The sequence below is a fragment of the Sander lucioperca genome, chromosome 9 (assembly GCF_008315115.2).
Source record: "Sander lucioperca isolate FBNREF2018 chromosome 9, SLUC_FBN_1.2, whole genome shotgun sequence".
Lineage (NCBI taxonomy): Eukaryota > Metazoa > Chordata > Actinopteri > Perciformes > Percidae > Sander > Sander lucioperca.
Genome location: NC_050181.1, coordinates 17,471,318 through 17,488,311, shown reverse-complemented (window position 1 = coordinate 17,488,311; position 16,994 = coordinate 17,471,318). Strand labels below are relative to the sequence as shown.

At 40.9% G+C, this 16,994-nt stretch overlaps 1 protein-coding gene and 1 non-coding gene across 2 annotated transcripts in view; one reads left to right on the top strand and one right to left on the bottom strand.

Moving 5' to 3' along the window:
• LOC116044902 (contactin-associated protein-like 4) overlaps positions 1–16,994 on the bottom strand; it is a 206,537-nt gene that overhangs the window by 51,594 nt on the left and 137,949 nt on the right. The window contains exon 17 of the mRNA XM_031292425.2: positions 12,288–12,506. Within this exon, the coding sequence (XP_031148285.1) occupies positions 12,288–12,506 (219 nt within the window). The remainder of the gene's footprint in view (positions 1–12,287; positions 12,507–16,994) is intronic.
• trnal-uaa lies at positions 2,856–2,938 on the top strand. Its single transcript has one exon. It is a non-coding gene; the product is annotated as a tRNA-Leu (tRNA).

Genomic DNA, 16,994 nt, shown 5'->3' with positions numbered 1-16,994 from the left:
TTTCGGTCAATTTAGCCAGCTTTTTCATTGAATCGAGAGAGAAACACTGAAAAGAAGGATAATGGTACAGTCTCCATGCTACACTAATGATAGTATTAAGGCTTTCCCCGGTGAACACGTCTTCTACGAGTATAATTGTGGCTGTATTATTAATACAGTTAGGGGGGGACAATAAACATAAAATTTCTGAAGGGGGACACAAATAATAAATCTGTCTTCATTTCAGATCAACAAAGGTCAGTTTGAAAGATTTTCGTCAGATTTTGAGAGGCGGCGAGCTGAGCCGACCACTCGTCAGTAAGTAAGTGTTTTAACGTAAGTGTTCCTTTTGGGACAATACTAACCATCGAAAGTGGGTACTACGGCAGTAAGTGGTCAGTGACCATTAGCAGTGTACTGACAGAAGTAGGCAGTTTGAGACACAGCCATGGATTTTCTTCATTTCCTGCTTCCGGCCTGTTTTGCTGGAAACAGATATGATGTAGTCACCGTCGGAGGTACAGTATAAACAGAAAATATTTAGGTGAATCATTGGCTAAAAAATAAAAAATCAATTCTAGGGAAAAGAATCGATTTTGAAAATCGTCGCAAAAAAAATCACAATACATACAATTTTTGATTTTTATCCCTACCCCTAAAAATACATACTGTAACCTCTCAATCAATTTTCACGCAAGATCATGTTGAGCATCAAGTTGGTGCCTGGGAGCCAATCAGTATGAATCCAGACCAAAGGAATGACCCAGCAGTGGGAGTGGGAGGCTGGTCAATGAATGATTGAGGATAGAGAGGTTGTGATATAAACATTAACATTACACATTAGACCTTCAGCTGATGACGTAGAATCATAGAATGGATCATGGAGTTTTCCAATTCCAAACCTGCTCCTTGTGCGGTAATCTGACATGACTACTACTGCAATGAGAGCACTTACTTCTCCTTGAAAAGGAATATTTATTATGCAGCTCTTTACGGAGAAATCAGTAACTAGTGTGTCAGCTAACAATGTTTTTCTTTTGCCATTTAGAGACACGTAAACATTACTAGGATACCCGAGTGGTTAAGGTGCACTCAAGATGCAATGGACAGTTGGCCTCGTGGGTTCAAATCCCATTCCTGGTATACCTTCTATATTGTGAAAAGTTATAGAAGTGACACAAAAAAACAACAGCAGGTTTCACAAGACAAATATTAGTTACTGTATTACCTACACTCTGCTTATGTGGATTGCTTTCTCCTAAGTTACAAATAATACTGTATGAAGTTCTAATACAGAGACAAGACTGACAAATGAGCACTCAGTGACAGTTCTGCTTGGTGTAGATGGCCAATCAGCACATTAGATTGGGACTTGGCAGTAATTGGGTGGGAAAGCAATAACCCCTTACAAACACAAAGATGTTCATAGACCACAGTGTGCAGAGATGAGCTAAGCTTGTATATTTAAATACTAGGGCTGGGACCATATGCTTCTGTCCCGATTCCATTCTTTCACGATACATGGGTGCCAACTCGATGTGTATTGCGATTGGATAGTTTTGAGTATACACTTCTAGAGACAATATATCATGAGACATTTCTAAAAACAAATTGTTTTCTAAAAAAGAATGCATATCACATGTCAAGCCAGTCAGTCGATTCCCCCCCTGACCCCTACTAAATACATACTGTAACTTCTCAATCAATCTTCATGCAAGATGAAGGTGCCTGGGAGCCAATCAGTATGAATAGAGCTCAACAGTCCCACCCATAGCGGGTTCCGGAAGTAGAAATACAATGCAATTTCTCCATTGACAAATTGGAGTATAAGCCATAAAATCGTAACCATCGATGGTAGACTTAAAACCAGGTACGACATGACTCAGCGATTGTATATGCTCATATAGATGCCAAAAGTTCATGGGGCACCAACCTTGTTTTGAGATAAATGTCTTTTATTCACGATGTCTTGGATAAGTACTCCATTACCCACAATCCTGAACAATCCCACAATCCAACAGTGATGCCTCTGATTGGTGGAACTCATGCTGGTGAGGAGGGGGAGCTGCCTGCATGATCCGTCATGCGCATGCCCAAAATGATAATCCTGTTTTACGAGGATTGACGACACCGCACGAAACACGATCGGTTCCACGCTTCTGCCGTTAGCCTCCACCGGGAAGCTAACGTTAGTTTAGCTAACAGCTAATTCGGCTAACTGCTAGCTTACTTACTTACTTACTACAGCTTGTTTCAGTCTAAAATAACGTTAACTAAACTAAACACTGGGTAAAGCAGGCTACAGCTGACGTAACAGCTGTTATATATTTTAACGGTTATTTTCAGGTTTAATTTTGAGTTTTTTTTTAAAGTTAATACATACTGTCTCAGTTAGTGGTTAGCCAAATTAGCTGTTAGCTAAACTAACGTAGCTTCCTTTCTTCAGTGTTGCGCGGTGGTTTATGGAATGAGTAGTTTCTTCGCTCAATAATGAAACTATGTACACAGTCTTGTACCTTTTTACTTTTTTTGGATTTTCTGTTCGTTTTTTCAGTTGAAATTATATGTTGTATGCTTATGTCACGTCGTAGCTAGTTAGCCTAAGGCATGGTCTAAAACTCTTTATGTACGGATCTTTCCAGACGTCAATGGGAGAAATGAATGGGAAATTTACTTCCGGAACCCAAGGTCTCTAGGAGGAGGGGCGGGACTGTTGAGCTCTATTCAGACCAAAGGAATGACCCAGCAGTGGGAGTGTGATGCTGGTCAATGAATGATTGACGATGGAGAGGTTGTGATATAAACATTAGCATTACACATTAGACCTTCAGCTGATGATGTAGAATCATCTCTATCACTTTATATTCATGATGACTACCAGGATGGCCGAGAGGTTAAGGCGTTGGACTTAAGATCCAATGGGCAAAAGCCCTCGTGGGTTCGAACCCCACTCCTGGTAGAATGACTTTAACAAGGATCACATGCAAAACTGCCCAGTAAAAAAACAACTCATGGGGTTTCTGAATTCAGAACCTGCTCCTTGTGTAGTTATCTGACATGACTGCTACTGCAATGAGAACACTTTCAGTTGTGACATGTCCTCCTCACTTTTCAAAATCCTGTTTGTAGTTTGGGACTTGGCAGAAATTGGGTGGGAAAAAAAAAATATTGACACATAAATATAAATATAACAATGATGTAAAAAGATGAGACGATGTGTATTGGGATTTTCATTCATTGCGATTGCTGAAAGTATTGCGATTGGATAGTATTGAGTATACACTTCTAGAGACAATATATAATGATACATTTCTAAAAACTGATTTTTTTCTAAAAAGAATGCACATCACATGTAATTCAGTCTGACTTTTATTTCATTTATAAAGAAGAACATAACATGGATTTTCTGCATTTCCTGCATCTGGTCTGTTTTGCTGGAAACAGATATGATGTAGTCACCGTCGGAGATACGGTATAAACAGAAAATATTTAGGTGAATCACTGGCTAAAAAATAAAAAATCAATTCTAGGGAAAAGAACTGATTATGAAAATCGTCACAAAAAGAATCATGATACATACAATTTTCGATTTTTATTCCCACCCCTAATAAATACATACTGTGACTTCTCAATCAATCTTTACGCAAGATGAAGATGCCTGGGAGCCAATCAGTATAAATCCAGACCAAAGGAATGACCCAGCAGTGGGACTGTGAGGCTGGTCAATGAATGATTGAGGATAGAGAGGTTGTGAATCATCTCTACCACTTTGCATTCATGGTTGCTACCAGGCCGAGTGGTTAAGGCGTTGGACTTCAGATCCAATGGTCAAAAGGCCTCGTGGGTTTGAACCCCACTCCTGGTAGAATGACTTTACTAAGGATCACAAGCACAACTGCACAGTAAAAGATAAATCAGAGTATTTGAATTCAAAACCTGCTCCTTGTGCGTAATCTGACATGACTACTACTGCAATGAGAGCACTTACCTCTCCTTGAAAAGGTGTATTTATTACGCAGCTCTTTACGGAGAAATCATTAACTAGTGTGTCACCTAACAACGTTTTTCTTTTAATATAAGTTACAAAGAATAATGTATGAAGTTCTAATACTTAGTTCAGATTGACAACTGCTTGCCCAGTGACAGTTCTGCTTGGTGTAGATTTTCCAATCAGCACATTAGATTGGGACTTGGCACAAATTGGGTGGGGAATGTGACAAATATTCCTGTTTTTAGCCAAGGATCTACTTTAACACACCATCACACTCCTTGTCACAGCCCTTCTCTTATTTCTCCGTGTTGACAAGTCAGTATTTCTTCTTTCTCTCTAGTTTTACATTTCTCCTCCTCCTGTCATGTACAGCAGATCCACATGTCGCCTCTGCTCCCCCAGAAGCTCCAAACTGTCAACACTCTTCTCATGAAATGACACAACGATGAAACGGCAATGAGGCAACAAGCTGTAGGTGCAAAACTGAATCGGGGGCATAACTTTCATCTGCTGTCCGTCTTTCTAATGCCACGCCGGCTGCTCACTGGATCAGTGGCTGATTGCCTGTCTAATAGGACGAGCAGCAAACAGTATGCTCACTTTACCGTTCAATGTTTCAGCTAAGATCACAACTCTGCATGTTCAACATTGTATATGCTTTCTGAGATGCAACATCTATTGTTCGCAAACTTCAAACATGACAACCTCCTATTTCTGCAAAGATCACAGATCGAAACTTATTGTGTTCAGAGCACAAACTTGGCAGCTCTTTGCTCTCATAGTTTGAAGCTGACAACTTCCTATTGTTCAGTAGCAGCAGCTTTCACACCAATAAATCACTGAGCTCCGCTCGACTCTCCTCCAGGCCTCCACTCTCTGCTCTGATTTGACTGGTATGAATTATTGAACCAGCAGCAACAAAGGATATGAAACTTGCATCGACATTTCCTCTGACACAACACAATGAAGAGTCATTTTTTATCCTTATTAAGTCTACTGAAAGTCATTGTTCAACATTTAGGTATTACGATTCAGGAAACTGTAATGATTAGAATACAGTAATGAGAAACTGACCTGCTTGGAAATGGAAATCTTTAAATAACCATTCATAAGGGTGACACACTGACTACCCTCACATAATAATAATACATTATACTATAATTATTATATAATTTATACTTTATTAATCCCACAAGGGAAATTACAATGTTTATGTACACACTAATATGACCTTCCTTAAGTATGCTCGCACTTATGTAAATGCCTTTTGTATATGAATCAGTGTTGTAATCAAGTGTAACCCAGCAGTAACACCTATTTTTCTGTATAATAATTCAGTTTGTTACGTTATGGAAACATTAAATTGTGAATGGCAACCATCTGAAACTGTTAACCACAAGTCACCACACTTTGAAACACGACAGCAGTACTACTTGAAACATAAGGTCATTCATGTCCATGTAGACATTCACTACTCCTTCCACATGTGCTGCTTCTCCAACAAATCCTGTGTGAACAAGAGACCGTGCTGAGATTCTGGAAAAGTTGGCCCCCCTTAAAATCTTGTAAAAGTCCTGGAAATTCTGCTATATTTGTCTTGAAGGGACAGTTTACCCCAAAATCATTACATACATATTTTCCCTCTTACTTGCTATTTATCTATTAATCAATCTACATAGTTTTGTTGCGTGTTGGAGATACTGGCCGTAGGGATGTCTGCCTTCTCTCCATTATAATGGAACTAGATGGCGCTTGGCCTGTGGTGCTCAAAGTGCCAAAAACAAAATACATTTGAAAAACTCATCAGCAATGTCTTTTTCCAGAAATCAAGACACGATTATTCAAGATAATCCACAGACCTGGCTGTGGGCAGTTTCAGGTAGGAACTATTTTCTTTCTAGCGCACCCGACAACCATATCATCGTGCAAAAGTCCCTCTTGGTCTGACATTGCTAGTTTGTGTTTATAGCTAACTCATACTGCTAGCTCAGCTGAGCTAGCTCACGTTACAGCTCAGCCGAGGAGAATGCCGTTAATGGTAAAATCTCGCACTGTCACGAGCAAGAGCCTCTCGTCCATGAGTACCCTTCCTTCTGCGCGGCGATACGGTCGGCGGATCTGGTTCGGTTGTTCTAGGTAGCTCTAGGGACTTTTACTCACAGACACCCAGAAAGCACTCCTCCTTTGCAACTTTGTAGCAACAACCTTTCACATTGCTATAAAGGTTAACATGGTAGCATGTGTAAAAGTTGTGATTCCAGCAGGGACCAGAGACAGATCCCTGAGGACCACCAGCTCTGATCAAAGCGACTTAACCGGGGAAAAGAAAGGTCATTAGAGAACAAAATCTCTAACAGGGATGGTATCAGAGAGGTGAGGGTTTTAACCACACTTCCTGCTGTTCCTCAGCTCCAACATGGATTACACTCTCTGCACATCAAATGGAGACTACTGCTTACAAGATACACTTACAGAGTGTAACGGCGTAGATCAAAGATAACATCAAAGAATCCAAACAGATAAACTCTACCTCTAAGTTAAGACCCTCAAGACCTCGTATCAAACAGCACAACCGCTCGAGTCTCAGCATGACATCTGCACAGCGTGTGCTAAAGCACGCTGGAACATGCAAGAGTGGAAAACAATCAGTATCAAAGTAATCATCAAAAGTGATGCACGTGCAAGCCTCAACGCCACGCTTGGAAAGCAAAACATAGAAAGAACGAATCCAAAGCTCCGGAGCTGTGGACAATCAAGCACATGTCCGACAGCACAGCCTTAGCCTAGAAGAGAATTAAAGTCTTGATGTGAAATCATGAAATATTGTCTGCTAATACAGATAAAACAGTAAAGGACGATCTGAGATGTGAGGCGGAGATCCGACCAAATGATCAAAGACAGTGCACGTACAGTACAGTGTGGTTTGCTGATGCTGCACACGGGAAAAGACCATATCTGTGCATCAAGCAGTATAAATAACATAACACACTAATTACGATGTCTTTTCCACTGTGATATGAGAAATTTGTGAAGTTGAAATCAAAAGACAACACGAAGGAAGGATCTTACATTGGGCTTTCAAAAAAAAAACAATGTGTCTACATACTAGTAGACACATCTACAGTACTACATACTGCGTTCTCAACCTTTTTTGAACAACAGACTATGGACAACATTATCTAAAACTGTAAGGTAGTCAGGGGGGGTCACTCCCAATCAGTTTGCAGGTGTGCATGCATGTTATCAAGTTATAAAGGTTGTGGTTCAGGCATGATCTCCCTCTATTAACCGCAAACATACAAATAAACCTTGATGCAAGTTGGAAAATGACTGCACCAGGTTCAAGGTAATTAAAACAAAACAAACTATACATTTCAATTAAAATAATTGGAAAAATTAACATAGCCTTTGCTGCTAAAACATATTGTTTCCTCATGGCCTGGTAGCAAATGGCCAATGGCCGGTCCTGGGCCACGATCCAGGGGTTAAAAACCCTCTGTTGTACAGTAGATCACTTAGTGATACCGACCCCTAATTTGTAAAGTTGAAATGAAAAGATACCTCGACACAGCATATTGTATGCCACTGCAGAGAGGACAGGAAGAAAACACAAAAGAACATCAGTCAACATAGATTACCAGCTAAGCTTCACCTGCCAGGATACAGCTTACATGATATACTACAGGATGATCTGACGCCAACACTGCTGCATTTTGAGGGATATGTGAAGCAAGCGAAGATCAAAGGAATCCTCCAAATCCTCGTACAGGAGGACGCTTGGTCTACATACAGCGGCAGAGAGGAGTAAACTGTGTCCAGCACATCAGTCGGACAGACAGCGATGCAGCTCAAATATACAGAGGCTTCTTTCTCCAAACAAGGCAAAATAATTGCTTATAAACCTTCACAAAGGAAGTGATTTCTGCATTCATCGTTGAGCTCACGCAAATTTGCTGCGTATGGATTTTTAGCACATACAATACAAACAGCAATAAAGGAATTGGAAAATGAACAATGGTGTGGATTATAAATCCACGCTGGGCAATAATGTGGCTTATTAATCAAAACATGGGAGTCAGTGCCTTATAAAGCAAGGCAGGATTATGGCTCATAAATACAGTGTGTACATTGAGATATGGCTTGTAAATTATTCAAACCAACACAGCGGCTCATAATTCAAACAATAGAGCAGTTTGCTTTCCAAATCAGGACTCATAAATACAATGCATGTGGTAAGATGGTTCATAGTTTCAAACAAGCCAATGCTGAGGCTTGTGAATCCAAATACTGTAACTCAATACTTTGCCTTGTGTGGACTGTGTGCTCATGAATAAACTGTGCACACAAAGATATTGTATATGTGCATAGTAATCCTGCAGAGCCCACTGTTACACAACAGGCCCCAAACACAGAAATGAACATTGACATATTCACACATCAAGATTTTTTTTTTTCAGGTAATATCACCTTCTGAGGCTCTGGAGAGAGAGAATCTCATCTTGGGTTCAGAAACTACGCCTTGTTACAATTTGCCCAAAGGCACCTGACCAATCGTTGCTTTTTGACGCTCTGGGAGTGAGACTGTTGACAAACCAATCTGGGGATAAATACAGGCTCATTTCCATCCCAACATACACATCTATGAGACTCACTCCAACGTACTATACAGACAATTCAGAGGTAAACATATGCAGGTTCAGGCTGATGGTGGTGACATCACAGCGGATTATTCAACCAATCAATATTCACCTGGATTTCCCTGGAATTCCAATCTCATCCCTGTTTGATAGTTTGTTTTCCCTCCACGCTGTGTGTCTGCTGATGTGAAATGACAAACAACAATGTTTGCAGAATGATAACACCTGATAAGTGTTGGATTTTCATTATTTCCCCCTATAGCTCTAAGGAGAGGTCACAGAGAGAACTCAAAGTGTGGTATTGAACAGATGTTGACATCAACAGGGCTGCAGTATGGATGGAGTTTGTTTCAGAGATTCTCAGCTCACTGATGGTTGGTTCCATGACTGCCTAATGAATCACTTACACAGGTTCAGCTTCATTTACAGATTATTTAAAGACCCTCACTGCAAGAAATCACATCACACACTACACTAGATATTACTGCTCCCTGATGCATGCTTGATTTATTAAAAAATGGTTATTGTTCGTGGTCAGATCAGAAACCATGCCTCTGTGTAAGTCATCAAAGTCTTCCGAACCTGCTTCACGTTTGTGAACATGAATTGTGCTGCGACTGAGTTTTTCCTTTACAGTAGAGCTGTGGATGAAGCCCTATTGAATACATGTGTATATTCAGCACCTTCTACATCCAATACTGCAACAGATAAAACAACAGGATTTAGCCGATAACATATTATGTTAGATCATGCCTGTGTGAAAGAAACGTTTTTTAGAAGATACACATCCTGTACTAGCTGCTACTGATTTCTAAACCGTCTAAACTCGCCCTGGCAGGCTTAGTTGTGGAGGGGGAGTTACAGTGCTAGACCATCTGTTGATAATAATGACATCTTCCATAGCACCACTTGGTGGCATTTAGTCAATAACAGGCTTAGAATGTGTGAAACCACTGTGATTTTCAAAGCGGAGGACATTTTCTTCTCCGCCACAGCAGCATCTGCGCAGGTAATAAACTAGAAATGATTACTGTCTATCTTTACCTGAAAGTATGACTTGCACACAACTACGTTCCTCCTTGACTCATGAACACAACTGTGACAGTCAGAGCTCTATTTAAGCTGATACATACTGCTAATTGGTTTTCAATTAAACAGGACATCATTGTTATGCACAGAGCTGCTGCCTGAATTGCTGGCGCATCAATCAAAAATGTAGAAATAATGAAGACATGTTACAGAAGGAAAGAGGATCATCTGCCAACTGGACACTTACCAACATGGACAGAAAAACACTTAATAAATCAGAGAACTGGAGAACAAAGAATATAATGTATGAGAAGATATACTATACATGTATTTGTATATGTAAACAGAGAAGTGCCTGTTTGTGTAGGCGAGTTATTAAGAAAGAGACATGCTTTAGAAAAAATAGGGAAGAGATGTCAAAGCCAACAGTACTGCTACTAATGAGGGAACTGTTCACATGTATCTCATTATTATATCCCTACTGTCTAGGAGCAGAGGACACTAACAATTACATAAACAATGAATGTTTCACAAAAGGTGAACTAAAGAGCTAAGCCTTTAAAGGTGCCCTGCCACACGTATTACATTACTTTGTGGTAATGTCTGAAGTTCTACCATGGACTCTGTAACATTTTTTTGTGGAAAAAATGCCTTGGTTACCTTGTTTCAAGCCATTCTCGATTTGTGCCAGTTCTCATTAATATTCAACGAGCTAAGCTGCTTGACTCTGATTGGCTAACAGCTAGCCAATGAGAGCCTGGCTATCAGCATCCTTTACCCAGCGCAACTGGGCGAGCTCATGAATAGTAATGAGCTCAGGCAACACCACGTCAGACTGACCAGCTTTTGTAATTGGCCTGATTTCTCCGCTTATTTCTTTTCAGTGGCTAGAGCTGACAGAGGAGGTAGCAGTTCATTTTCACATTCACGACCTAACACAAACACATATGGACCTAACAGATTTCAAAAAATACAAGTAAAAACGGTTTTGTGTGGCAGGTCATCTTAACAAACAAAACATCTCAATAAACACTTGCTTCACAGCACAATCCTGACTGGCCTGGCCTGGCCTGGCCTGGCCTGGCTCAGCACACTGGCTCACTCGGGCACACACCAGCTGTGTTGGAAACCGTTCACTCATTCACTCACTCACTCACTCACTCACTCACTCACTATTCCCTATATAGTGTTTATTAAATAGTGAACTATATAGGGAACGACCAAACCAGATTCCGGACACTCAGTAGATGTGTCGGTTATTTGTGTGACGGAGGCGGGCGCGCCCAGCATCATGTAAACAAATCGACCAGAAAATACTCATACGTTCCTGAAACAAACCGAGCACTCAGGAGAATAATAAAAGGTTGTATATATGTTACATGTTAACTTTACACTGTTTAAAAACGAAAAACATGTGAGTGCATTATGTCATTTGTGCAATACGTAGGCTATTGAGGTTGGGGCAATATATTAGTTGTGCAATATTTCATTGTGCAAGGGCTGTGCTACACTTTGTGCGGAGAATGCAGCCGACAGGGTTGTTCAATTAAAAATGCCAATGAAAGGAGTAGTTAATGTGCTTACTATATAGGTACTTGTCTAATGTATATGAAAGCATGCTTTGTGTTGCATGAGAGTATGTGTTGAAAGTTGCTTATTTTCTGTATTTTGTGTTGTCTTTGTAAAGCTGCGGAACAAACAGACCAAAACAAAGTTCGAAAAATGTAGGTTACATCGTGTGTACGCTCAAATTATTATTAGAACTACTACGACTACCATTTGTAGTCACTGTTCCATTATCTTTATTGTGACTATAATTGCCACTGTTCATCACACCCCCAACCGGCACCATCAGACACCGCCCACCAAGAGCCTGGGTCTGTCGAGGTTTCTCTCTAAAAGGGAGTCTTTCTTCGCCACTGTCGCACTAAATGCTTGCTCTTGGGGGTATTACTGGAATTGTTGGGGCTTTGTAAATTATAGAGTGTGGTCTAGACCTACTCTATCTGTAAAGTGTCTCGAGATAACTCTTGTTATGATTTGATACTAGAAATAAATTGAATTGAATTGAAATTAGCTGTGCATTGTGGGTATTTGACAGTGGACTACATAGTGAATGAAATTTTACGGGGGAGAATGCAAACACCACTACAAAATGGCGAACGCACTATATAATGCACTGTTTCCGTGACAGGGAATGGTTTCATACACAGCTACTGTCTCTCTCTGGTTCTCACAGCTCACTCTGGCACCGCTTGGCACACACCGACCACGTAATGCTTCTCCCTCATTACCGCTGAGCAGCTTAAGCTGCGGGAACGCCGTCAGCCGTGGCACACACCCGGAGGGAATCATGACTCAAATGAAAACACAGCAACACACAAACACAAAAACAGTAGGGCACGCATAGGTGTAATTTACAGGGGGGATGGGAGGGGCTACAACCCCCCCAATTATCAAAACCCCCCCCAAAAAAACTATTATAATATCTTTTACATAAATAAAGACATTTGCACTATAACTTCATGCAGAAAAGGCACGCATTGTTGCAGAAAAATGTACCAGAATGCAGGAAATGAAGTATTTGAAATGCTCCAAATTATCCAACCCCCAATGTTGAACCCAAAGTTACGCCCTTGCGTCCCCCTCACCTATGAACAGCTGGCTGTTGAGCTGCAGGTGGAAGTGCCCGTCAGCAGGAGCCTCCTGTGTGGCGACAGGAAGTTCATCCAATCGAAGCGACGCCTCCTTGACGTTCCGCTCGGCTCGGACGCGATGCCACCGGTTGTCATTCAGAGGGACACTCGAGTCCACGCGAACCTCCAGCGGCCCGTTACCAACATCGAAGGAGAAAAGCACCCGAGTAGAGGCTGACAGGAGGGAGAGGGATACACAGGAGACAAGAAGAGGGAGTTAGAGGGAGAGGGATGATTCATGGAAAGGATGGCGACAAAGCGGAAAACAAATATGTAAGAGAGACGAATGAAGGAACAGGATTATGGGTCAGGATTTCACACCATTTTAAACATAATTAAATTTTAGTGTGTAACTTTTTCATAATAATGAACGTCCGTTACATTCAAACCATTGCCAAATGAGTTGCAACAAAGCTAATTAAGACTATCAGCTCCACACAACTCTCTCTGGATTTCTCAGTGTGACTATGTTCAGAAGATTGTGGCGTCCGGCGACTTTCCCACAGAGAAACTCGAGTGAAGATAATGACCTCTTCTGAAGAGTCCATCATGTTTTAATCCTCCGTGTCCTCCTTGGCTACTAGCAACTGCATGGGGGAGGGGTGGGGGTGGTGCGCGATCACAGAAGGCTTGTATCATGTGGACGCACCGACAGAATTGTTGTCATTACTTAGAATTCCTCATAGACGCATGTTTTTTTTTTTTTCAAAGGAAATGTGTGGTTCTCACATCTCACAGCTGTAGATTCAGATAATAAATACATGTATATCAGTAGCCTGATTACAGCATTTGTATCAGTCAATATAGTGGATGTGTATGGTCTTGTGGAGGTTCGTCAACTTGAACTTTATTACCATCTTAAAGGAAGTTTGATTTGCAGACCGGCATTAAACACAACCATCACAGGAATACACTGATGACAATATCAACTTCTACTAACTAACTATTAATTAAATCTCAGACCTTCTGACAGACTCAAGCTCCTTTTGGGTCTCTGGTCTCTGAATGAGAGAATGTTTAGGGAAGTGGCTGTACGCTGCTCTACATCGGGGGTGGGAAACCGAAACTACTGCAGAAATTCACGGAGCACAAACGGGACTCATCTACAACAGCATCCCCACAGCAGAGCGCGTCCTTTATAAACCTGAAGCTGCACAGACCACGGACGGCGCGCTGCAGCAGCTCCGTGGTCTGTAATTAATAATGAATGATTAAAAACCTACCTCACTAAAATAAACTACCACTGTATTAAAGTGACTGAGATATTTCCCACCTCCCCTCTTGAAATATAGTGCATTTAAATATTTATATACAGGTAATTTATAGCAATTTGGCCTCCTAATGGGATATGGCAGTTGAGAAATTTAAACCTTTTAAGAAAGTTCAACAACAATGACTTTGTTAGCACAGAAAAAACTACAGCTTCCGTGAAAAAGTGGGCAGTGCGAGTATTTACGTCATTGTCATTTGGTTTTGTCCTTATCAATAACATTTACCAACGCTCTCTTTTAAAGTTCTGCCAACAAGTTTAAAAACGTGTACAGCACTCGCTCCTCTTATCTGCGCTAACTGCGACCCCTCGACTTGCCAAGGGCCTCGCTTCTTTTGTCGTTGCTCACAATATAGGCGTAATTTACGGTGGGGTGGGATGGGGGGGTTACAACCCCCAACAATAATCAAAACTGGGCTTTTGTTCCTTTTTTTCGACATTTTTTTCAAGGCTTTGGTTGCTTTTTTGTTTGGTTGAGTTTTTGTCAGCTTTTTTTGTTTTGTTTCAAAGTCTTTTTCAACATTTGTCGCCATTTGACGATTTTATCTCTTTTTTCAATACATCTCCCGGGACCTCCCTAGATAGTTGGAGATCTCTACCCCCCCCAAATACTGAACCCAAAGTTACGCACTTGGCTCACAAACATCTAGGGCTCAGGGGAAATGGTGTTCGTAAAAAGCAGCTAAAAAAAGATGAATATTGAATGAACAACAATATCAGATTGTTTTTCAAATATCTACCATCCTTATCCAGACATGTGAGGTGAGCCAAACAACATACTGTTGAGAAATTCTCTGCTCCAAGGCTGGAGTTTTAGTTATTATAAATGTCAGCTGGGTGTTTTATGAGATTTTTTTTTTTACTTCTGGAATCTAACAGTTTCAGATGACAGCCTCAGATGACAAATTCCTGTCAAGTTCATTCCAACAAAAGGAGTCGATTTTAGAGACTCCTATTTTTTAGACTCATCTTTCGTGTTTTGGAAGGAGAAGATGTATTACTGTGTGAGCACAGAACAAGATGAAACAATATCCCAGCATCACACGGTAACTTCATTTAGAAATTGTTCTCTGAGGAAGCGGGCAAAACAGAGCAGCAGTATTCAGAGCTGGAACATGAACACTGACAATGATTTCCCCGAGGAGAGAGGCTGTTGGTGCAGCAGTGTCCCTGTACAACATTCTGTGTGTGTCCCCCTTCAAATCCCATTTCTAAGAAAATGCAAAATGCAGCACAATATATAAAGCTACAAACTAAACTCAACAAAACTGGTGAAATGGGCTGATTGAGCTTCAGAAAGCAACTATAGATGACTCTAATAACTGATTTAAGCCATCGCTACACAATGCGTTATTATGGATCCCACGCAACTCCTAGGCAAGTCCCGCCCTACGAAGCAGCCCGATTGGTTGGGGTTAGGCATTGACCTTGAGTGGTTAAGGTTAGGATAGCCGATTGGCCAGGGGATAGGACCTGAACAAATCGGGTTCCGTTACCTTGCGTAAGCATGGACGCCTGGCCAATAGTAGCGTGTGAATGCTATTGAAGGTGGTCTTGCCTAGAAGTTGCCTGGGTTCCATAATAACACATACACGACTTACTAAACACCAGACACCATGTCTTCCCATAAACACATATCTCATACCTAGCTGCATAACCACAAGCATAAAGAACACCCCTGTGAGTATTTCTGCCATATTTTAAAAGACAACAAACCAATGGGAGCGAGACCATGATGTTGTGGTACACATACAATAAAATAAAAATAAAAAACCCTTGGTTATTGCTGTCATATTCTAAATGATATGTTCTGTGGGCAACAGCTAGAAAGCTCTGCAGAGAACTGAGAGCTGAAACTGAAAATATGAGCAATGAAAACACAAAGCTGAAGTGAAGCAAAGAAGAGCTCCGTGTGCTCTCAGTCTCAACTCAATCATCCCTGAAGCAAAGCAAAAATTAACATCTCAGATTTGGTCTGATTTTGCAGCACATAACTCCCCCAAGAACAAAAATGTATTTTACATTTCCTTTATCTTGAGTTAAAGACGCGTGATACGTCTTCTTCAGTATGCCACAAAAGATGTTTTTATTTTCACTTAATTCAGTTGTTTCCCTCAGTCTTTATGCTAAGCTACTGTAGCAAGCAGTAAATGCCACCATATGCTGTTTAGGGCTCGTGGTTCAGTTGGAAAAAGGCGATGTCACCGTGATTCATCAGAATGAAGCAGAATTTGAATCAAAGTGTGATGACTGATGAGGGGGTTTGTCTGTGTTGCCAGCACTGTCAAATCTGATCACTGTAGAGGGAATTATGTCAAAAATAAGGCCCTAAGGCCTGTCAAATCTGACTCCAATTTATTAATTCACGCGCCTTCTTACATTGGACTTAAGTTTACCAGAACACAAGGATCAATCTTAGACGAAGAGTTCAGTTAAACAAAGTTTACTGAGTCCAGCATAAAAGTTACAACACAATTGTGGGATGACAAACAGAGTCTAAGTTTCCCTAGCGACAGACATGAAGTCGAAACTCAGTCCACCAAGATCTCTGTTCGAATGAACTCCGATCTAAACTGTCCCTGTATTTTTATTCTCTCCTCACAGGGGGGTGTCTCCTTGTTATCTTTCATAAACACACACACACCAAGGTCGGGGCCTCTGTGTAGTGCAACTTCCTCTTCTATTCTCTTAACTTTAACTGTCTTTTACTGTTCTTCTGCTTATCTGTCTGGTACACAATGCATTCTTATGCCATAAAAAGGCTTAACCTATAGTTAAAGGCTTAACCTTCTATGTGTCAGAGACATTTCCTTGAACCAGTTCCTCAATGACTGCACACAGCTAATAGTTTACATTTTGTTTTACATCACACCACACAAACAAAGTCCTGATGGAGCAGACACATTTCATACAAAATAACTAAGGATGTTTCTTTCTTGAATTCAACTCTAATCAGGGTTCGAATTATGTGGGAGCCAGTGGGAGCTGCGGTAGATGTGTCCCGTTTGTGCTCCGTGAATTTCTGCAGTAGATTCGGTTTCCCATCCCCGATGTAGAGCAGCGTACAGCCACTTCCCTAAACATTCTCTCATTCAGAGACCAGAGACCCAAACGGGGCTCAAGTCTGTCAGAAGGTCTGAGATCTACCGTATCAGCAGAGCAATCACGTAATGCACAGCAGACTATGATGCAGGTAGACTATTTTCTGAAATATTATAACTTTATTTTTCTCAAAATATCACGACTCCTCCAAATCTCAGAGAGCACAGATGAGTTATATTTTGAATGTGCACAAAGTTTTGAACATGAGCAGAAATCTTGCTCAAACATCTGAAATATTACAGTCCAGGGATTTATTAATCCATTAAAATGAATAACGTATCATTGAGGTG